We start from the raw sequence: 24520 nt of genomic DNA on the forward strand, positions 1-24520 counted from the left end.
TATGTTATGTGTGTATATATAGTTATATAGATATTATATATAAAATATATATACACAAAAATTTTATTTACCAGAGAATCAAGAATGCCTAAAGTTTCCTTTTTGTTTCCTTTATTCCCTTTGATAATATCCTATTATCTATACAGAGTAAGAAAATAGAAAGAGGATAAATTATTGCAGTTTTATTTTAACTTTCAAAATTACTCTTTTCATATGCTTGAGACAAAATTTAAATCATGTATATGAGTACAAAGATGAACATTGGTCCTTTAAACACTGACAAAAGCCAGTTACAATATATATTTTTAAACCAAGTTTTCTATTTTTACAACATAGTGAAAAACTATGTTCATAAAAAAGTACACAGGAAAATAAAATAATGATTTCAGTGTTCCCTTTTCAAATATATGGCTCTGAAGGTATGTGTTAATATCATTTAAAAAATCCATATAAAAGGCAACAAATAGATTTATAATAACACTTTCCTTCAGTTAACAGTTAATCCATTGTGATTTATAGAAGTTCCATGAAGGGTCATCACTTAAGGAACTCTCCTGGTTACAATTACAACCAAATTTTGAACATTTGGTCAAAGAAGCAGGAAAATGCCAACTGCTGCCCCAATGAATAGAAATAAGTAACCTACAAGGTAGTATACTATAGATGAAGACAATCTTAACTAAGGTCCAAATGGTTTGGTCAAATGGTTCCTTACTCTCATTAAAGAAAAGTCTTTACTGCTGAGGACACTGGGTCTCTGGAGTTGGTTTGGAGGACACATACAGAATTGGGTGTGATTTCTTACAAGTTTCCTTTTCCAATTTGCTTGCAGTTTCTTTCCCTTCTTTAACTTCTGTTTGACTCCTTGATTCAGCAGCTAACCTACAGGCATTAAAGCATCCACTCTGAATTCAAATGTGGTTATGAAAAATTAAAGAAGAAACAATACTCTAGCATAAGGGGTCTCTAATGAGACATGGTGATTTTTCTTTATGTGTATGACGAAAAAAATTAACTTCAACACCATTAAGAAAACTAAGTCACTGCCTCTCTAAAAGAATCTTTTTATACCAATAGACAAATTTTTGAATGTCTAAAGAAATATCTTTAAGGTTGATACAAGGTCATGATGAAGCCTACATTAAAGAATTAAAATATAATGATAAACACACCTAATAAAAAAATTTAAATGCTAGAGGACTATTTTAATGTTAACATGACATACAAAAGACAAACACAACATAAAAATAACAGGGAATCCTGAGCTGCATGAAAAGATGTCTATTTATCTCAAAAAAGGAAAAAAAAACCTCAAATTGAGTTTCAAATAGCAGAATAATTATTTTAGAAAAACCAACAGTGGAGAGATATTTTAAAAGGTCTATGTTTTATAGCAAGAGCATAAATTAAATTTATAAAGCATGCATAGTGAAGTTCCCAATAAAGCCCATATTTATTGTTACAATATTTTCATAGGATTGTGTGTCTAAGTTAATCATGCAGAGAGCAAAAGGTTGGAAACATCTTAAGTTAGCAGATGGACTCACACAGACACACAAAAACAAATGTTTTGTGGTATTTTATTTGGTTTGTTTAACTAACAAGACAAAAAATTCCAACATGCTACTTAATTTGAGTCAAATAAGTAGCTACATACATTTGCTTAAGTAACTTTTATCAAGCAAAAAAAGGCAGAAAAAGAAGTGAAGACAACACAGATAGCAAGGTTTGCACTGATTAATTCTGGAAATCCACCTCCAGAAATATACAATCGTCAAGCGCACTTATACAATGAATCACATATATACAAGCATAACCTGTTAAATTCATTTCAAAATACTTAGAACCATGTGTGTGCATCACCTATCATTCATTTAAAGTTACTTTTTCCTTGAGAAGATCAAGCTTTTATTTTATGTGACTTATAGGTTATAATGTTATCATATAAAAATTCAAGGAACGGAGTAATAAATTACTCCTCTCATTAATAATAACAGCAGCTAACATTGTTGAAGTGCCTTCATTGTTGAGTACTACATTTAGTAGCACTGAAGACTTAAAGAGAAATCAGATAAAACATAAAAGAAAGCCCTTTTACTAAGATGGGCTATGTCTTACTATTTCAGCTCAAACGCACACTTAGTAAAATGTCTCATTCTGTACTCCTCCATCTAAGGATGATGAAGCCCTAGCAGCACCTTCAAGATCTCCTTTCACAGAAGACAATACAAGTATTTTCACATCAATATGCTTAATTTTTTAAATGTCTAAAGATATTTATTTTAAATGCGTCTATCATTCCGTTGAATAAAGACATCCTTTAGCTTTTATCATCTTTTTTTACCTTCTCCATTTTCCTCATTCGCTTTTTTCCCCACTCTTGGTCCTGCTGTATACACCCAGAACCTCTTATTCCACGTTAGCCTCAGCCCCTGTTACCTACCTTTCCCTTCTACTCACTTTCTCTTACTTTCTGACCTATTATTTTAACTTTTTTTAAAAGATAAGACCCTTAAAACATTGATTCCTACAGACATAAATGTCTAAAACTTCCTCTTTTAGTCACAAACTCAAATACGCAGAAACTAGAGGCCTTGAAGTTTTGGTGTAAAATGACAATAAATTACCTTCGATATTTTAAAATGTCAAAATAGGTATCAAAGCCCATTCTTGAAGACTTAGGAGGAACAATTTTAAAAGTCATAACAAATTTCACCTAACAGTTTTCTAGAAGCTGAAATTTCTTAGACTACTGGAAAGCCCTTTTAGGAGGCAATTTGTCTTTCATGGCCACTCTTGAACCAGGAAAAAAAATAACAGTACATTTATTCAAACCAAAACATTCAGGGATGTACTAGACTGTGATACTTCTGTTTCATGAAACAGAAAAGTATAACTTTTAAAAATAATTCCCTTATTCAGGAGTCCTTTCCCCTTGCAATCATCTTAGTCTTTCTTAAAGTTTTAGAAAAGTTGAAGGTAGGCAGATGAAATTGGGGAATTACACTGCATGCAATACTAAGAAAATAGATAAAGAAACAGATAGCACAGTTCATGCAGCGAAAGAGAAGAGATGGAGAGGTCTGCTGGTTGCCTTGGAGAAAAGAGGACACTGACCTGGGAGAGTTAGGGGTGTTTCCACTTCTTTCACTTAAGGCTTCAGAGTCAGCTGGAACTCCTATAAGTTTCACACATTTCTTTGCCTTTGTTGGCTGAATATCCATGGGCAGATTTTTGTGAGGAGAGAGAACGACTCCTGGTCTGTTTTCAGAATCTATCTTTTCTAACTGCAAGTTGTTATCTTCTAAGTTATTTGGACAGGAGTGTGACTCCTCTTTCTGAGGTGATAATCTATAAACTTCTTCCCCAACGGCACTGTTGGCACATACATCGTTAGGGGTCGTAATATCCACAGGAAGTACCTCACGCCTCTTTTTGAGTACAGGCACTTCAATTTTCTCTGAGAATAAAAACCATTAAACATATATCCAGTCAATAAATCAAAGACACAATATAAAGAGGTAGAACTAGTTACAGATTCTTTTTCCCATTCTTTTAAAACCCACTCATCTCCTTATTGAAACATATTGTTTCTTTTATCCTTTTTCATGGACTCCATTAACTATATCTTTTAAAGGTTCTCTGGCTATAAGTTTTTCCTTGGGAACTCAATATATTTGGCTCTATGAATGAACACAAATGTTCTCTTCTGGTATTATGACAAAAGCTGCACAGGGCTTTATAAGATCTCAGCATAGAGATGAGGGATGAGGTGGCAAAGAGTCAAGAAATCCAGGTACAAATCTTAGTACTAGCACTTTGTAGCTCAGTGACCTTGGGGAGTGCTTAACCTCTCTGAGCTTTCTTTTCTTTACCTGTAAAATGAGGATTAAAAGTACCTACTTCACTCGATATTGTGTGTTTTACAGGTTAAATGAAAAGAACAGATAAAGTTCTCTGAATATGGTGATTTGTGCCTAACAGCTTGTAAAATATACTTAAAATCTGAATACTTCCACCACGGATACCTCCCCAGTTCAAACCATATTATGTCTCACTGCTGACTATTGCAATAGTCTTCTACCCCATTGCCTAACGTTATATCATTTCATCTCCTATGCAGGTCCATATACACAGTTACTGAATTAATTGCTCTAATATCTTTTCCCTATCCCCATACCTATATGTGTCCTTCATTTTAATAATCAAAATGTTAGTGAAGTTGGAGAAACCACGGTTGGACAGGGGGTTGGTGGTCCAACTCTACACTGTTGTTTTTAAATCATTATTTTCCGTTTCTCTTGCACTGCTCCTTTGAAAACCACATAATCTAGATTCACTAAACTTCCTCCTGTCTCTTTGCTGTGTTCAATTCAGCAGACCTTTAAAATTCATAATGGACGATTCTTAATCAGGAAAGCCTATGAGAATCAGGGAAGAGAAAAAGACTGAGAGAAGGAGAAGCCTTTTTAAACTATAAAAAAATCCTTATTATTGCGGACAACCTCCCTGCCATCATTGAGAATCACTTTGGATTCACTGAGGCAATAATGAAGAGTCTTAGGCATGTGAACAGTGAAAATCTATAACCTAAAACACATAATGATACTTTTTTTTGGTCTAAGAATTATCACATTCTTAGACTTTTTTACCTTCGGCCTTTTACTTGTTAAGTTACATACAGTAAAATCACTCTCTTTAGTGAACAAGAGGCAGAGCCTGTATGGTTAAGCTACTTTCTATCTCAGTGATTAGACTTGCTAGTTGTCCTCTCATATCTGTCCTACTATTATTCCTTAATAATACAATCCTCAAGATTTAGTTGGGAACATGGCCCCTGAGAATCAAGGCTGTATTCCTCAGCTTTTCTTAAAGGCAGGTGAGGCCACATGATTAAATTCTGCTCAAGGAGATGTATGGTGACGAACAGCACAAATGAAGCCTAGATCCTGACACTTTGACCAATCCTGAAATGCCTCCTCCAGACTTTTATTAGGGACCAATAAATACCTATCTCATTTAAGTCTCCAGTATTTTAGGTTTTCTATAAACAATTTAATTAATATAGCTCCCAAACATGAGTTGCCTCAACAAGAGTGAACTCTTTAGTATTACATAAGATGCTGCAACCTGAAATGTAAAAGCATCAAACATCAAGGTTCAGATACTATACAGACATGCAAAAAGAATACCTATTATATTCATGCACACCCAGTACCCAGTTCTCTTTGAATTGTCCTATACATTCTGTAGCAGTAAATTTCTTTTACTAAATATAAATATATAATGACAGATTAGTTTGTAACAGGATTTGCATAAAGCTGTGATAAGAAAAAAATTTATAAGATGTCTCAGTTTCCCACAATTTGAAAGATAAAACATATGAAACATACATACCTTCAGGTTCATACTTCAGTTTTAACTCATCTAGTCTAGCTCTTAGTTTCATATTTTCACTTTGGGAAAGCTGGAGGCATCTTTCATTTGCGAAAAGTTTGCGCTCAATATCCAGAGCCCGTTGGCTCTCAAATAAGGCTTTCATTCGCTGTATGGACAATTCCCCTTTAGTACTTTCATTTTCTTTGCTATATTAATGAAAAAGGAGAACCAAAGAATATTAAAATAACATATAATATAAATGTAGTTGTTAGTGCAAATCTTTTATTATATATTTGAACTCTTAGTTTAATATATATTTCCTTGGGGTTTCTAGTAACAAACAGTAAAAAAAATAAGCTTTAACAATAGCACTTTCAAATTAAAAAAATCTCGTGCATTCTTCAAAGGAAATAGACTAAGGGGGAAACTATTCTTCCCACATTTATGCATGTGTAAATAAATTCCCTTAAGTTTTACACTATGTGATACTTATTCTTGAAAAATTTAGATTATAACAACATTTTCTACATTAAAGTTCTTTTCACTTACCAATATAAAAAGCTAAATACAAAGAAATAAAAACAACTATTCATTGAAAGTATTTTTTCTTCAATAATCAACACTATTTATATCTTGAATACATTTCATTTGCTACACAAAGATATTTTTGTTGCCTTTCTTTCCCGGAATTTTCCTCTGGTAATTTTAAAACAAAAAATTATAGTCACTAATACTACTTATAAAACAAGTCAAAAGAGTCTGCATCTTTCCATCCACCCAACACTTACTTTAAGTTGTCAAGCTTTATCTGAAGTAAATCTGTGTAATAGGTGTTATCTTCTAGAGCACCAGAGTTGGCTGAAGACTTAGATTCCATACTTTCATATAAACTCTAAAGAAAACAACAATTCTTATTTCTTAAAATAAGTAACAAATTGGTTAGCATATGTTTATCATTAATAATATCAGCTATCACTTAATATTTATCATATGGCAGGCACTGTGCTTAGCACTATCCACTTAACTCCTTTACCTTCTGAAGTAGGTACAAGAATGAGCATTCCTCTCTTACAGACGAAGGAACTGGCTCAAGATGCCACAAGCAAGTAAACTGAGAAGAGAGAATGTGAACCCAGATCTGTCTCCAAAGCTTCTGCTCCTAACTACACCTGTATCCTCTGGTTTCCCTCTCCTGGCTTTTAAAATGGAAGAAATAAATACTCACTGGGTTTAATTCTGGACTTTGTGACAAAGTCATAAATTAGAAAAATATGAGAGTGGAGATCCCTAAAGTTAATTGTACAGAATCTGTGTACAATTTCTCTAGGGGGGGGGAAATGTAAATCTGTTCAAAAACTTGTAAACAATTTCAGAGACTGCAGCTTAAAACCCTGATCTAAAGCCATAATTTTCAAAGTATAGCACTGAACCCACTGGTGGGCCACATGCCTGACGATGCACTACAAATTTAATCAAAATTGCAGTCCTTTCAACAGTTATTATAAGGGAAAGAAATAAAGTTACATAAACAAAATTTTATGGCACACTAATGGGTAAAACTCAGAATGCCTAAGAGGTTATTAACATTTACAAAAATTCGTCATTTATAAATTTTAATCAGTTCTTTTGTTAGTGAGAAGATAACTGTGCTCCCTAAGTTAATTCAGAAATTTAATATAATCCTAATAAAAATACCAACAAGCTTTTCTTGGAGCTAGACAAGATGTTCATAGAGAAAATCAAACATGCAGTAGCCAGGAAAACACTGAGAAAGAAAAGCTATGGTGGGGGAAGAGCCCTACCAGACAAAAAATACTATACAACTTCTATAATTAATACAGTGTGGTACTGACATGCAGATAAGTAGACTCATGGAATAGAATGGAAAATCCAAAAACAGACTCAAGCACGCATGTCAGTTTGAAACATGATAAAGGTGGCATCTTAAATCACTGGAGCCAAGATTGACTTTTTAATAAATGATGCTGGGACAACCAGCTAATTATTTGAAAAAGATAAAAGTAGATTCATATTTCACACCATACAAAAGAATAAACTTCAACAGAGCTCAGTCTCTAAATGTGAAAAGTGAAACCATACAAGTACTAGTAGAAAACATGGTTTAATTCCTCTATACACACACACACACATACAAATACACATTTAAAATGTTCAACCTCATTCATTACTAGATAAATACAAATTAAAACTATACTGAGATACCATTTCTCATCTGTCAGACTTGCAAACATTTAAAAAGACAACACATTCCATTGGTGAGGCTATGGAGAAATACGTACTCTGATATATCACTAGTGGGAATGTAAATTGGTACAAGCCATATGGAGGAGTTTGGGAATATCTAACAAAACTACATACACATTTACTTTTGACCCCACAACTGTACTGTAGGAATTATCCCTGATGATACATCTACAATAATAAGAAAATGCATACATAAGCAAAATGTGCTTTGCAGCACTGCATGCAATTGCAAAATACTGGAAATAACCTAAATACCTGGACACAGGAGAGTGGGTGAGAATTTGTACAATGGAATTCTTTGTTGCTGTAAATAAGAATTAGGAAGATCTCTATAAACTTGAGTTGAAGTGATTTCCAGGATACAGTTAAATGAAAAAAGGACAGTGTAAAAGACTATCTGTGTTATGCTACAGTTTGTCTTAAAAAAAGAGGAAGTAAAGCATACATAGAGTCGCTCATTTTTGCAAAAAGAAACACAGCATGAGTAAACCAGAAACAAATATAATCGGCTACCTACAAGGGGAGGAGGTGTGGCAACAGGGTAATAGAGATGGGGAAGAGGGATACTTCTCTGAGTACATCTTTTTTATAGTTCCGACTTTTAGAACCATGTTAATATTTCACATACTGAAAAAAATAAAAAAATTCAAGAAGGATGGATGGAGGGCAACAAAATGAAGTAGAAACAAAAATAAACAAATCTAACTATATTTCAGATCAATAACATACTCATACCCCAGGGAGGAGGGGGAAGAAAAATCCCAAACAACCCAAGTAACTTTTGAACACAGTATTTTGACTATGTATACCCTCAGGCTAAAAACAAAAAGAACTGCAAACAAATCCTGAACTCTCGTGAGTAGGATAATTCCAAAACTATATGCATTCCAAGGTTGAGTAAATAAGCAAATATATTGAGGACAATAAGTGCCGGGTTTTTCACTGTTGGAAAACAGGGTAAGCAATGAACCCTGTGGTACTCGATTCAAACTGGAGTTATCAGTACGAAATCAAGGTTTTGTTGTTTGTGTGTATGTAGATATGTACATACATATACTCATACATACCTAAATATACACACAAAACATTGATAAACACACACACAACACATATATAAATACACTAAATATATGCCCACAGATTCCTAGTTCTGTGTGCTGAGAGGGTCTAGAAGTGATGACACTCCAGTAGCAATAAGTCCATCTCATACTCAGACCTTGGTTTCTAAACACCATTCTCCGCTGAAAAGAACCAGTGCTCATGGAGAAATGTTGATTCCAGGGCGGGGGCAGGTGAGCTAGGAATACCTTCTTGTGCCAGAGTAAGAAAGTGCTCCTACTGGCCTAATCTGGGACAATTTATCAGAGTAAATAAAGAAAAGTAGTGGACTATAATCCATAGGATAAAATAAGAATTCATGAGGCTAAACTGATATAAGTAAATGAATGAGGGAGGAGAAAGCTTCTTCTTTCCCATCCGTTTACTACTATTGTAACTAATAAATGTAGAAGGAATAGTGGAATTACCATTTGGCAATCATCATAGTAATATCTTTTTCGGACAAGAATCATCAATGGATGTTCAAGTATAAGGAGAAACATACATTTATTTGCTCTAAGTATCTCCTCATAAGAAATTTATTCAATACAGAGCAAAAAATCACAACTTTACAGTAAAGAAACCTGGCAGGCATAACCTTAACTAAGCAATCAGGGTTAATATCACACTAATGGTACAAGTAGACACCACGTGCCACCTGATGTGATGCAGTGAGAAGGGTCCAGTAGTACTCACGTAGCATTCCTGTCAAACGAATACAGCCTGAACCTAATCATGTCACACAAACCCAAACTGAGGGACAATCTACAAATTGGTTGTACTCTTCAAAAATGTCAAGGTCATGAAAGATAAAGCAAGACTGAGGAACTATGCCAGATTAAGGCAGACTAAAGAGACTTGACAATTAAACACAGTATGTGATCGTGGATTGGACCCCAAAAGGAAAGCATTTGGGGTATTTTCATTTTGCTACAAAGGACACTGGTAATTAGTAAACGTAAAAGGCAACTTAGCTAACCCTATGTACCAACGTTAATTTCCTGATTTTGACCATTGTACTATATAAGTAAGAGAATGAACTTCAATAACATTAGGTACAATTTAAGAGTAAAGCGCTATCTGGTTTGCAACTTATTCTCAAATGTTTAAGGAAAAAATATATACACATGGAGAGAGAGACATACAGAAGATAATAAAGCAAATGTCGTAAAACTGACAACTGGAGAATTTGGCTGAAGGGTATATAAGAATAATTTTACAACTCTTCTGGGAGTCTTGAATTTATTTCAAAATTTTTCTAAAAAGTAGTTTATTAAAGACGTGTATGAATTCCAGTTGGTACACAATGTTGGACAATGTGACAAAGCTTCTACTGTGCATCCAATAAAAAATGGAAGCAGACAGCACTGAAAAATAATCAACTACTGATAACACACAAAAGGAGGAACAAATCTTATAGACATAATGTTGAGTGGAATAGAGAAACAGAGGAGTATACACCAAATTATTCCATTTACATGAAGTTCAAAAGTATTTGTACATGTAACGCTGATAAAAAATTAGAAGGTGGTAGTACTCACTTAAAAAGGACATGGCAGAGCTTTTTTGGAGGGTTGGAAATATTCTATATCATGAGCTAAGTGGTAATTACAAGGGAATATATGTATGTTAAAACTCATTGAGTTGTACACTAAAGATAAGGGCACTTTGAGTTATAACTTACATACAAAAACAACAAATATGGGGGAGGTTAGTTTAGTTTGGATCTACTAGAAGAAGCAACAGTCAAAAACACTGAAAAAAAAAGAAACTAGAAGAAAAAATTAATTTAAATATTAACCAATCTCAACTGAAACTACAAATTAATTACATAAGTTAAAAAATCTATTCAAGTTAAAAGTATTAAAATATTCAAACCAAAATTTGGCTGTTTTTTTAAAGATGTTACACATACCTTAAATTTCTCCAGATTTCTAATTTCACCTAAGAGATGCTTAATTTCACCATTCTTCTGCTCCAACATAGCAAGCAACCGTTCCTGCTGCTCAAATTCAGTTTGAGATCCTTTCATTTGTAGCAATGTGGCAATTTGTAACTAGAAAAAAAAATCACCCCCCCATAAATTTAAGTAGGGGAGAGGAAGATTCTGATAACCATATCTTTTGGTACAATTTACACTTTGTATGAATTTGAACTCATTTTGGAAACTAATTAGCTGTTTCTAATGATTAATAATTTAAAAATATATCAATAAGTTTAGTTATAGACATAACTCTTGAGTACTTGTTTTAACTACTTATGAGTAATATCTGAAGTCCGTAACAATTATTTGTACTTCTGTGAAACATAATTGCATAGCAATCGGAAAGAAGTCAACTAAAATCTAAACCTAACATTCTTTTCCTCCTTCAGAAATTTCTGGAGTTCTAAAAAGTGTCAATTAGTTTAAACATACTTTTGAGTAAAGCAAGCAATGATACGAGATTGCAGGTATGGTTACAAGGAAGAGAGAAAGACGACTTTTAACATTTTTAAGGATCTACTTTTTGTTCTTGCTTGACACTAGAGGCTAGAAACATGTAGCCTAAGAAGATTCGGAATACTACTGATGTCTAAAGCCAGTTTGGGATATTATGGGAACACTGGGAGACATGGTAGTAGCCCAACAAACACTGAAAGAAAACAAAGAACAAATGTGAGAAAAGTTACAAAGAAACTCCCAGCAGGGGAGAGCCTCAGTAAACCAGGCAGCACAGGTGAACCCTAGACATAAAAGGCACAGCTATTGTTTATTAAGTCAGCACTTGCTTACTTGCTAGGCACCACGTAAGCATTTTTACTATGCTTTCATTTAACTCCAAGACAATTCTAAGAGGCAGGTTCTAATATCTCTACTTTACAGATGAGGTGACTGATGGTCTGAAAAGTTAAAGAACTTGTCCAGGGTCACAAGGCTATCAAGTGACAGAACGAGGATTCAATCCTAAATTCACCTAACTCCAAAGTTTAATTACTGACCTTTCCTATTTTTTTTGGTAAATCTTATCATGTTGAATAAAAAGCAGGAAGACTTTCAGTCACCACCTTAGGAGAATTAGGCACAAGAGATCAGGGATGAGAATTCTAAGGGATGGTACAATACTGAACTCTTTCTATCTTCCACATGTTTTTCTGTTGCCATCTGTTTGACTAAAATGATGACCAACAAACCCTTTATGAATTAAATTTTTAATTAAAAGGGCCTATAGGCTTGACTTGAGTAACTGTAAGGGAAGGAAATTCAAATTTCACTCTATAAAAAGGCTTTGTGGGAGAACTGAAGAATGGTGAGAGAGCTAGTTTTAATGGAAGTAGGAACTGTAGGGCTGTGCTCAGAAAGACACCAGGCCAACAGCAGGAAATGAAAACTTTTTTATTAATTTTTTTCCCCACTCCACAAAGAAAGATTTATACCTTTCAGGCAAGGCTAGTGAGTAACTATTAAAAAAAAAAAAATCAATCAATCAATCAATGCTAAATACACTACTACTAAATCTTTACTACAGGATTAATTTTTTTAAATAAAATATAAATGGATCTTTAGCTCAACTTAAAAATACTGATTTTTTTCTAAAATCATGCTTTTCTAGAAATAACTAAATAAGTACACTCCTTGAAGAAAAAGATGCTTTCTTTGATATATCCGTACATGTAATGGTGATACAAAATAGGTTTAATAAATCTTTGATGGTAATAATTCAATACCTTCATTCTTTGCATCTGTTCTCTATTAAATGCGTTTTGCTTCTTTAGTGACTGATACTTGACTTTCATACTGATAAACTGACGTTCCATTGCTGCCCTTCGATCTTCCACCTAGAAAATATTAATCTGTTTCATTATTCTTCTATTAAGTGAAACGTCAATTTAATCAATGGAATATTTGTAAGTACCTCTGCAAACAAAGAGTTGCCTTTACTATTGGGGTCCAAGGCTTGCTGGAGTGCCTGGTCTAACTGCACCTGAAGTTCTTGATTTGCTACACGAGCTTTCTAAATTCAAAAGAAAACAGTTTAGCTAATAGAGATTAGATTAGCAAGAAAACTTATTACAAATTGGAAAAGATGATGTCACTATGACCATAATACCTCTAAAGCATTATAGTAAGAAACTGCTTCTTTCTCTCGCTCCTCTTTTTCTTCTTTAAGCCGGTCTACCTGGCGCATTAAATTAGTACTAAGAAGTTCTAGTTGTTCTTGTCTGTACTGTAGTTCATTCACTTCTTCTTTGAGGGTGGTCTATTCAACAGGAATTAAAAAAGACGAAATCTTCTTGAATAATCCTTCATTTAGTAGCTGCTCAGTTTATCTATCATCAGTGTTGCACACCCAAAACTAAAGTGAAAGAACTAGTTGAAGGTTGTAAGGTGCATAACAAATAAAAATTACTAAATTTTTTAGCAGAGAATCAAATAAAAGGCTCTGGAGACTTTCTTTCCTAAGAATTTAAGGCTTCACTTTTTAATTAACCTTAGCCTTCAATGAAAAAAACTGCACTCGTATGCACATCAACTTCTATGGACCAACATTTATAAGGGGCTTTTATGACACAAACTAGGATCAGAGAAAATGTCTCTAAATTTTTCCAGAGGTTTCATTAATCTAAAGGTAAATTCTGCCTTAAGTAATCATGTAATCTAAAGCTTTATTATGCATGAAGTAATCTACCTGAAGACTCTGTAAAACATTTTTTAATTAGTTAAATCAAAATTAGGCCAAAGAATATTTCAGCCTTAAAATTAGCTCATAAGGATTATTACAAAACTATGTAAAAAATATGCAAGAAAAAAAAGAAAGAAAACTGAAAACACACATGCCATAAAAATTACCTTCATACTTTTCATTTCAGTCAATTCAATTTGAAGAGCCAGCATGTCTGAAGACATGCTTTCGTGTACACGTTCAGACATAATCCGTATTTCCTCTGATTTAGAAGAGAGGAGTTCCTTCTGATGATCAACTTTATGCTTCAGCTGCTTTTCACTAAGCCTAGCTTCATCTAATTCTGCTTTCAGTTTTTCTAACTAAAGTAAAAAAAGAAAATAATTCACATTCTTATAAATCAAAAGGTAACTGAAGGTCATCAGAATATACAGTTGTAGCACAAATTGTCCTGGTATCTACAGGATAACTTTTAGGAAAACAGTCAAGTGGAACAAAACTATTTTAAAATGTCGCATAGTTCCAAATCTTGGAAAATTAGAATATATAGCTTAAAGGGAACAAACTTACAGCAGAAGGAGAAAGCTTTAGGGTGAGGCCTAAGTTTAACTTGTCTCAGTGTTGTCATTCCTCATATGTAAAACTGGTAAATGAGTGCACCTACCATCACTGAGTCATTGTTAGGCTCTCAATTGAGATCAGAGGGGTAAAACATTCAGCATCATGTCTAGCATTCACTACATGGTTTCTGTTATCAATAAAAAGCTTTCACTTGATATCCAGGGTTATGATTATCATCTATATTGAATTATCTTCAATAAGGTCTCAGCATTCTTAGAATATATCCTGATATTTGTTTTCTATTTTAAAAATAAGAGCCTCTTAGATTGATTTGTTTTCCCTTTTCTATTTTTATGATATAAAATAAAAATTTCAGCTGAATAATCTATGTCAAAATGTGGCCATCTACCCAAAAAACATCACTGATTGAAGCAAACTTACTGCGTGAGGAGACTATTAGGGTTTCCTATTTGGCCAAGGCCAGGCATCTTTTGATAATGACATGCCTTGTTTTATAAACATACAAAGAATCCATACAAGTTATCAAAGTAGGTCTAGATTCCTGACCACTTGGGCTACTGTGTAAAGAACGAATGTTATGAAGAGCAATGATGGAAGCAGGCTATCTGGATAGAAGGCTACAGTAGTGGTCCAGGAGAGAGATGATATGATCTGGACTAGAATGGTAGTAGTGTAGATGGATGTTCTGTAGGTCACGTTCTTAAAACTTGTTGATGGAGTAAATGTGAGAAATAAGTGAAAGAAAGATAGCAAATAAACCTCCAAATTTTGGGCACAAGTAGTTTGAGGACATCACTAAGACTGAAAATATTTTTTGACTGATTCAGTCTTTGCCCTACCAAAAAGCCATCTCTATAATTGGCCTTGCCTCAGTCTCTGAATATTTCCTACATTACTCTTTAGTGTTTAGGTAATGAAAGCTACAGCTAAAATCAAAATAACATCCGGGAAAAAGAAAAGGATGCGTTATTATCAGTCATTGGTGTCTCAACTCAGATTAGGTTCAGATAAGCTGGATTATTATTTGCCAGAGGTATGCAAGATGATTCTAAGTATTACACAAAAGCATATTTTGATAGTTATGTTTGTTTTACTGCATATTAGGAAAAAATATAACCAGCTCAAATATGTAATTTCACTATATCACTACTTGAGATGAGAAATGAGAAAATATTTAAAAGTCAATTTAATGAGAAATTAAGTAACAATAAGTGGTACACAGATATGCAAAAATCTTAAACGATGCTACACCTAACAATGAAAATGGGAACACACACTTCTGAGAAAACAGGACAAAAGTGAGGCAAGTTTTGATAGGGAGGGTTCTGGAAAGTATGGACTCTATACAGAGGAGCCACGACAAAAGTTCTGGATTCCTTATGAGTAACCTGAAGGAACTGGGTAGATGGGGGTGCCAAAAGGGAAGGGACAATCACTGAATAATCATTTATTTTGTATTTATGCTTGAAATGGAGACAGTATAACATGTCATTAGACTAAGTATAGTGACATGGGCTTTGGAATCAGACAGCCTTACTTCAACTCTTGACTATAATTTCTAGCTCTTTAATTTCATCCAGCTTACTCTATCTATTTAAACATTGGTTTTCTCATCTGTTATATGGAGATAATTAATGGTATCTCCCTTTATGAAGTTTTTTTTTTTCTGCTTTATCTCCTCAAAGCCCCCTGTACATAGTTGTATATCTTAGTTGCAGGTCCTTCTAGTTGTGGGATGTGGGATGCCGCCTCAACTTGGCCTGACAAGCGGTGCCATGTCTGCGCCCAGGATCCGAACCCTGGGCCGCTGCAGCGGAGCACGTGAACTTAACCACTCAGCCACAGAGCCGGCCCCTATGAAGTTGTTTTAAGAATTGGATCATATGTATTAGTTTATCTTCAATAAACAAACTATAAAGTATCAATTCTAATGTACATTAATTAACAAGAAACTGTTGGTTTCTTTTGTGGAATTACAAAGTGTACCACTAGTTGCAGTCAAAGCTAGGAGACTAGTCTTTCTCAAAGGGGACTGCCACACTATATACTATAAGCAAGGAGGTCATGCTGGTCACTGAACTAAAACTCCATAACAAACGTCCAGTTACTAAAATGAAATAATTGTATTTAACTAGCAGAATGTTATTTATACAAGTCCTTTGGGTAAACTCTCGTTTCTCAGTGTTCCCACTCCCAACATTAAGATGAGGGAGCCCTTGAGAAAATCTTCATCACCTAAAGGTCAGAGATTGCTGTATAAGCATGGAACATTTTTGTTCTGAAATACATAGATATCCAAACCTTATTTTTTAGTTCATTCATTTCCTGTTCATGGCTTCTGTTCAGTTGCTCTTCTAATTTCTCCAGGTGCATCTTTTGTTGTTGTTTAATAGCTTCACATTCAGAGCTCAAACTTTCTAGCATTCGACTCTTGAGCTCAACTTCTCTCTGAAGTGTATATTTTTCTTGCTCATAATTCTGAAAACAGTTTCAACAGTAATTCAATTACATAAAAATAAGTTACAGTCATCACGTACCAGCAGTTCTACCTTCAACTGTTTCACACATCTGCTGCTTTCTAAGTAACAACCACATGTTAAATCTGGAATAACTGTAGCTAATCAGTCTTAAAAAGCCCGAGGCGTATTCTGAGACTACATTCAAGTCCACGCCAGGGATATAGTATTTGCTTCTATGCCCTCTCAAGGAAGGAAAAAGTGCTACATGGCAATGCCAATGTGTTAAGTAATCTCTGCTAGGAAAAGAAAAAGAGAAAAGATTTAATAGCAATTAAGTCTTCCTAGTGAGAATTACTTGATTTGATATGATATGCTCTATTTGTAGCTCAGAGCAAAATGAAGAAATAGTGGATGAGGTGTAAAGTGAAATACTGAATAAGCCCTTCTTTCAGAATGTAGTCATCTGAGAAATGTTCACAAATGACTACTCAAATGAATATAGTGCTGAGATAAAAGGAGTATTTAAGAAGGCTTTTGCTTACTGACAGGGAAGTTTAAAGATAAAAAGGGCATCAGTTCAAAGTTCTTCAATAAATTTTAAAAAATAAGATAAAATAGGGCCAGGAGTGGTAGCCTAGTGGTTAAGTTCAGCGCACTCCACTTCAGCAGCCCAGTTGAGTTCCTGGGTGCAGACCTGCATCGCTCATCTGTCAGTGACCATGCTGTGGTGGCGGCTCACATACAAAAAGAGGAAGATTGGCAGTGGATGTTAGCTCAGGGAGAACCTTCCTCAGGAAAAAAATAAATAAATAAAATAAAATACAATTAGATTAAATAAAAGAAGGAAAAACAGGAAAAGGAATGCCATTATTTATTTTTACCTGCAATATTAAAAATTTTTTAATTGAGTTCAAAATAGTTTACATCTATGTGAGATTTCAGTTGTACATTATTTCTTGTCTCTCACTACATAAGTGCTCCCCTTCACCCCCTGTGCCACCCCCAACCCCCTCCCCTGGTAACCACTGAGCTGTTTTCTTTGACCATGTGTATATTTATATTCCACATGAGTGAAATCACCTGGTGTTTGTCTTTCTCAGTCTGGCTTATTTTGCTTAGCATCATACCCTCCAGGTCCATCCATTTTGCTGCAAATGGGATGAATCTGTCTTTTTTATGGCTGAGTAGTATTCCATTGTGTGTGTGTGTGTGTGTGTGTGTGTGTATATATATACATACACACCACATCTTCTTTATCCAATCGTCAGTCAATGGGCACTTGGATTGTTTCCATGTCTTGGCTATTGTGAATAGTGCTGCTATGAACATAGGGGTGCATATGTTACTTTGGATTGTTGATTTCAAATTGTTTGGGTAGATACCCAGTAGTGGGATAGCTGGGTTGTATGGTAGTTCTATTTTTAGTTTTTTGAGAAATCACCATACTGTTTTCCACAGTATTTGCACCAGTTTGCATTCCCACCAGCAGTGTACACAAGTTCTCTTTTCTCCACACCCTCTCCAACACATTATTTTTAGTCTTAGTGATTATTTGCTATATTTAAATTTTTTCTCAAAATTTAAATATATTTCTGAGCATTTACTAAATCAAACTGATTTATTCATTCTTTCAATAAATGCATTCGAGACATTAGGGATACAGCAGTCTTCTGCCTCTCAGAGCTTTTACAATATACATATATTTTTTTGAGGAAGATTAGCCCTGAGCTAACATCTGCTGCCAATCCTCCTCTTTTTTGCTGAGGAAGTCTGGCCCTGAGCTAACATCCATGCCTATCTTCCTCTACTTTATATGTTGGATGCCTACCACAGTATGGCTTGCCAAGCGGTGCCATGTCAGCACCCGGTATCCGAATCAGTGAACCCTGGGCCGCCAAAGTGGAATGTGTGCACTTAACCACTCTGCCACTGGGCCGGCCCCTCAGGGAGCTTTTATTTTGGAGGTAATTAGCACTGCAGAGAACTAAAAGAGTGAATGATGGCAACTTTACAAACATGGTAAGGGAAGCCGTTTCTGCTGAGGTGACATTTAAAAGAAACCTGAAGGTTGAGGACTCAATCCACGCCAGTGGGGGATGAACATCTCAGATGGAGGCAGCAGCTCAGTAAAGCCTATGAGGCAGGACTAGCATAGCTAAGAACAAGGGAAAGAAGTTTGAGATGAGGTCAAAAGGTTGGTAGGTGTCAGATCACATAGGGATCTGCAAACCCAGGTTCTAAATTTTGTTGTATACATAAACGGAGGCCATTGCATGTTTTTAGCAGGGTTGTGACTGCTCTTTTGTATATTCTTCAATGACAACTTGGCTGCTGTGTGAGGAACGGATGGTCTGAATGGCAATGAGAGAAATAGGCAACCTGGTTAGAAGGCTGCAGTAGTAGTCTAGGGAGAGATGATGGTGGTCTAACCAGAGTGGCAGTAGTATAGACGGATGTTTTGTAGGTCAAGTTCTTAGAGCTTACTAATGGATTAAATATGATAAATAAGGGAAAGATACTGAATTAAACTCCTAGATTTTTGGCTCAAGTAACTGGATGAATGCTACTATATTTACTAAATGAGATAAAGAAAACTGCAAGGGAATGTTTGGTTAGTGGGCAGGAAATCAATTATTCTTTCTATGTTAAGTTTGAGATGTCTATTAGTGCGCAATTGAATACAGAGTCTAGACTTTAAGGGGGAACTAAGAACTTGGCGTAGTGTCATGGGGCTTTTAGATGTCATCTAAAGCTATGAAACAACTGAGGTCACCTAGGAAGAGTGCAGATAAAACAAAACCTAAAATCCAATATGCGGTAAAGAGAGTGATGATAATTTGATTTTTCAAACTCAGAACACACTGGGTCAGAAAGAATTATTAGGACTTCATTTAGTTTATTCCCCTTTATTGGGGATGGGGGTTGGTGGGAACTAGACATAAAATCTTCAGAAAAGAATAAAAATATTAATGATAATTGCTAGACAACACAAATCTTCAATAGTTACGTATACCCTTGTAAACAGAGGAATCTAGAGTCCTACCTCAGTCATGGTCATCATTTCATTACGACATTTATCCAATTGATTCTGCAATTCACTTTGGCTCTCCACTAGCTGTAAACCATACTGTGCAGCTTTTAGTCGCTCTTCTTCAACCTCTTTGAGTTTGCAGCGAAGATCTGCAATTACATCTGCCTCCATGATTTTTTCTTGTTTTTAGTCTACTGTAGAGGAAATAAAAGTACTTAAGCTTAAACAAAAAAGTTCATACAATGATATCAATTAAATACATATATACATATATAGGGGCGAGCCCTGTGGCAGAATAGGTACGTTTGTGTGCTTTGCTTTGGCGGCCCAGTGTTTGCAGGTTTGGATCCCAGATGCAGACCCAGCATTGCTTGCCAAGCCATGCTGTGGCAGCACCCCACATAAAACTGAGGAAGATTGGCACAGATATTAGCTCAGCAACAATCTTCCTCAAGCAAAAAGAGAAAGATTGGCAACAGATGTTAGCTCAAGTTCAGGGGTAATCTTCCTCACGCACACACACAAAAAGATATATATATATATACTCAATACTACCACCATATAAAAACATAATATTAAAGATCTTCCTGACTTTTAAATGTTCAAAATTGTATTCTTGTCCTAAGAGCAAGGTTTGACCATTCTGTTACCTGATTTGAGACCAAATCAAACATTACATTTTGATGTAAATGAATACAAATGAATACATTTAGTTTTGCTTCTAAGAAATGCAGTATCAGGAAACTGTTCAGTTGTTGTGTGCTCAGCTTCCTTAAATGGTAAGGTAGGGTGAGTCTCATAAATAGATCATTATTCAGGTAATCAAGGTAAGAAAAGAATGAAAGAAACCAAGAAACTTTATAGTAGCATGACTGCTACTTAACAAATAAAAAGACAGCTTTGAATAAGTTTCCTAAGGTAAAACAAGGACTATCATGTCCACAATTTTTCATAAGTGTTAACTTCCTGAACACATTAAATTTGCCACATTAAATTTGCTTTATTGAAAACAGACTCACTAGTATTTTTCTAGTTATTTATGAGGGCATGCAAAACAGAAACCATATTCACAGTAATTAAAGAACATTGCTCTCATTATCAATTTTCAAGCAAGGACTTAAACATTATATATAGAAACATTCCATTTTAACTTAACCTCACTCATCACCCTTTCCAGATGGGTCCCAAACTCTTAGGCCAGACTCAAACTCAGCTTCGCCTTCAAAGAGCAACAGGCCATTATTAAGATGTTCTCCCATGTCTCCAATCAATGTACTCATTCATTAAATGAATATTTCTTGAATGCCTTATGTGCTGGGCTCCATTTTAGGTACTTCAGATACATCAGAGGTCAAACTGACAAAAAAAAAAAGCTCTCTTTTCATAAAACTTACCTTCCAGTGGGAGAAGACAAGCATTAACAGTGTAATATTAAGTGCGTTAGAAAGTAGAAATGAAAAAAATATATAACAGGATAAGGGAGCCTGGAAGAGGGAGAGGTATGGCAACTAGGATGAAATTTAGTGTTGAGGGGTAGGCCCTCAGGAGACTTCAGGGTAAAGCTTTGCAGAGGATAAGAAAATTACCCAAGTACCTATTTAGGGAAAGAATGTTCCAGGCATGGGGTAGCATTAAGGTGGAAGGAAGCCCAATGAATGAACAAGACAGAGTTTAGGTCAGAAGAGATAATAGGGCAGAACAGACCGATCAAGCCATTGTAAAGAGTTTGGCTTCTACTCTGGGTGAAATGGGGAGTCATTGCAAAGTCTGCAGTAGAGGTCTGACATTTAAAAGGATCATTTTGGCTGCTATGTTGAATAGATTGGAGGGGAACACGTTGGAAGCAGAAAAACAAGGTGAGATGAACACTCCCATTAGGGTGCCTGCATAGGGGGTGGTGAGAAATGGTCAGATTCTGCATATATTCTGAAGGTAAAACCAACATGATTTTCCGACAAATGGAATGTGGGATGTGTGAGAAAGAGAGAAGTCAAAAATGCCTCCAAGGCTTTTGGCCTGAGCAACTAGTAGAATAGATTCCCCAACAGCTGAGGCACCAAAAACTGGTGAGTAAAGACTGTTTTGGAAAGAAAATCAGAGGACTAGGCTTTAGACAGGAAATATGTCAAGTAAGAAGTTGGCTATATGAGTAAGAAAGGGGTCTGGGCTGGAGATATAAATCTGGGAGTTATTAGCATAAATCCTTGAGACTTGCTATCACCAGAGTATGAGCATAATTAAAGAGAAAAGGACCAAGGATTGAGCCCTGTTAAGAGATGGGAAAGAAGACAGCAAAATATACTCAGTCATGGCCAGTGAGGTAGGAGGAAAACCAAGAGCATGTGTTGTCCTGGAAGCCAATAAATAAAAGTGTTTATTCTACCCTAAGGAGGTAGAAGTAATCAATTGTGCCAAATGCTAAGTCTAATAAGGCGAGAATTGAGAATTGGCCATTGGATTTGAATTCATGGAGGTCACTGGTTACCCTAAGAGCAGTTCTGGAGGAGAGAAGGGGCAAAGGCCTGACTGGAACAGGTTGGAGAGAAAATGGTAGATTAGGAGACAGCAAGCACAATTTTGGTGCAAAGGAGAACAGATAAATGGGGCAGTAGCTGGAGGGGAAGTAGGGCAAAGATTTCTTTTCTTAGATAAAAAATAATTAAAATTTAAAAATTAAGAAAAACATTAGAGCCTGCTTGTACACCATGGGATAGATCCAAGAGAGGAAAAACTGATGATATAGAAGACATGGAGAATGGCCAGAGGGATGAATAAAGGGGTGAGGTCTAACGTACAGGAAGTGATTTTAGACACAACACGAACATTTCATCTAAAGTAAGAGAAAGAAAAGTACATGGGTGCAGACACCGGTAGGGTAGGTATGTAGGCAGATATAGTGGCGAGAATCTGCATAAGTGCCTTTCTAACTGCTTCAATTTATCATGGAATTAGGAAGCAAGGTCTTTCAGGATGAAAATGAAGGAGATACAGGGTTTTAGAAGAAAAAAAAGAAGGTATCCTATGTTATCCAGGGATGGCAGTTACTGCTCTAAAATGTAAGACCTTTCCAAAGCCTGTACATGATGGAGTCAGCCCCTAATTGTTGCACCGTTAATAATTTATATTTATTGAGGATTTACCCTTTGCCAGGCAGAAGGCTTCAAATGCATTATCTCATTTAATTCTCTTGATGGGCCTAAGTACTATTGTCATCAATATTTACCAAAGAAAAAATGGAGTTAGCCTCAAGACCTCCCAGCCAGCAATGTGCAAGGAAGCCAAAATATTAGCTCTCATTCATTCCAAAGATCTGAACTATAAAGTGTGATAAATGCAAGAGAGAGAGATGTATAGCGCTATCTGAGCCTGTAACACGGGGAAGCTGCCCTAATCTGGGTAGTGGGGTGGGGGCGGGGTAGGGGGGATCACGGACAAGAAAGATTCCCGGAGGAAGTGACTTTTCAGCAGAGGTCTAACGGATGAGTAAGAGTTCACCTATCAACCTGCAGAGCGGGGAGCCAGGGTTGAATAACATCTACAGCTAACGTGTGCCAGACATTGTGCTTGGTGCTTTGCAGACGGTTATTTTATTTAATCCTCTCAACAACCCCATAAAACAGAAGTCATCTCCCCCATCTTACACAGGTGCAAACTGAGGCACAGAAAGGATAAGGAACTTGCCCAAGGGTTACCAGCTAGGAAATGCAAAGTCAGACGGGGCCGGCTCTAGCTCCGAAGCCTGGCGCTCCTAACCCGCTCCTAGCTCGGCGTCTCAGACCCACAGCAGGCACCGAGCATCTAGGGGACAGGCAGCAGCGGGACCCAGGCTGCCCGAGTCCCCACCCGCCTACCTGCTCACCGGTCGCACGAACTCGGACAGTTCCTTCACGCCCTGTCCGTCCTCCCCAACCCCAGGACATTGACCTCTCCCTAACAGGGTTCTGAGACCATGAAACCAGCTACCCGGCGAACAGCAGTCGGGGAAGAGCCCGGCACGCAGCTGTCCAACAGAAACGTCACGCGAGCCACACAGGATTTTTAATATTCAAGGAGCCACATTAAAAAAAAAAGTGAACGGAGTTGCATTTTAATAACATTTTATTTAACCCAGTACATCCAAAATATTATCATTTCAACATTCAATCATTATAAAGAGAATTAACGAGACACACTACTCTTCTGAGAAGTCCTCGAAACCGGGTGCGTATTTTCCATGAAATGGGTCTCTCGCGCGGACCGCCGCGTGTGGCCGGCGGCGACCGGACCGGACCCGACCGCGCAGACCCAGTGTCCGCTCCTTCAGAGGCCGGCAGCCGAGCCGGCCCCCCCGGAACTGAGACCGGCTGGGAAGCCGTCCACCAGAGCCCCGGGTTCCGCAGGAGGAGCCGACCCGGCTCAGGCCTCGGCCGAGACGCAGGCCCTGGGTCCCTCAAGGCCCTGCTCTCTGCCCCGCGCCGCTCCCCGCCGCTCCTCTCCACAGGCACCCCCCTCCAGGCCCCTGGCCCCTACCTCTCTCCTCACCCCTCTCCCCTGCTGCTGCAGGGGGCGGCTCGCGGCGAGAGCTCGCGGCGCCCAAGCTGGTGGCGGCAACTCCAACGCACCACAGACAAACCGGCCAGGACGCTCAGCTAGCGCCCCGGGAAGCGCCAGGGCTTTTTGAATGCAGTTCCCGCGAGAATGCGCACTTCTCACGAGACGTTCCGCCCAAGCCGCGCGTAAAGGAAAAACCCGGAACAACGTTCAGCAGAGTGCCCCGCCCCACTAGAGCGACAGTGAGGGCGCACGTGGAGGGCCGTGGGCTGGGCGTGGGCGCCGAGGGGGCTCACCGTCTGGTCAACCTTACTCAGGGTTGGTTTCCCGGGTGTATTTTTTTTAAATGACAGTGTTTCTTGAGAGACAGTGTCCCTAGAAGGCGAGGCGGTGGGGAATTCCGAGGTGTGCCGGCCTCATACACCCTCCCAGCGGATTGGCCAGTGTGCGCTCTGAGGACCCCGCCCTCTGGTGCCTTTCTGGTGGTTCCACGAATCAGAATCAGTATGACAGTG

The 24520-nt window shown here is 37.0% G+C and overlaps 1 protein-coding gene across 5 annotated transcripts; it reads right to left on the bottom strand.

The window, feature by feature from the left end:
* Positions 1 to 3: 3 nt before the first annotated feature.
* On the bottom strand, positions 4 to 24098 carry SPDL1 (spindle apparatus coiled-coil protein 1). Of its 5 annotated transcripts, XM_046665445.1 has the most exons (12): positions 23985 to 24098; positions 19488 to 19669; positions 16287 to 16463; positions 13571 to 13765; positions 12831 to 12980; positions 12636 to 12734; positions 12448 to 12558; positions 10658 to 10798; positions 6168 to 6271; positions 5398 to 5585; positions 3118 to 3460; positions 6 to 882 (listed from the first exon to the last, which is right to left on the bottom strand). In XM_046665445.1, the coding sequence occupies exons 2-12, from the start codon at positions 19644 to 19646 to the stop codon at positions 735 to 737; spliced, it is 1815 nt and encodes a 604-aa protein (XP_046521401.1). In that variant the 5' UTR covers positions 19647 to 19669; positions 23985 to 24098; the 3' UTR covers positions 6 to 734. The 5 variants fall into 5 exon arrangements, with proteins under 5 accessions (XP_046521403.1, XP_046521402.1, XP_046521401.1 ...); XM_046665447.1 differs by lacking the exon at positions 16287 to 16463 and having other exon boundaries at positions 4 to 882; XM_046665446.1 differs by lacking the exon at positions 12831 to 12980 and having other exon boundaries at positions 5 to 882.
* Between the last annotated feature and the right edge of the window lie 422 nt (positions 24099 to 24520).

Source organism: Equus quagga, chromosome 7, assembly GCF_021613505.1.
Source record: "Equus quagga isolate Etosha38 chromosome 7, UCLA_HA_Equagga_1.0, whole genome shotgun sequence".
Classification (NCBI taxonomy): domain Eukaryota; kingdom Metazoa; phylum Chordata; class Mammalia; order Perissodactyla; family Equidae; genus Equus; species Equus quagga.

What these genes read in the sequence shown, in the direction of transcription:
- SPDL1 (XM_046665444.1), bottom strand. Translation starts at nt 19,646, where the DNA reads ATGGAGGCAGATGTAATTGCAGATCTTCGCTGCAAACTCAAAGAGGTT. An exon ending in CTTACTATAATGCTTTAGAG is followed by an intron (nt 12,735 to 12,830) that starts GTATTATGGTCA and finishes TTTTGAATTTAG; the next exon opens with AAAGCTCGTGTAGCAAATCA. An exon ending in GAAATCTGGAGAAATTTAAG is followed by an intron (nt 6,272 to 10,657) that starts GTATGTGTAACA and finishes TGTTTTCTTTAG; the next exon opens with AGTTTATATGAAAGTATGGA.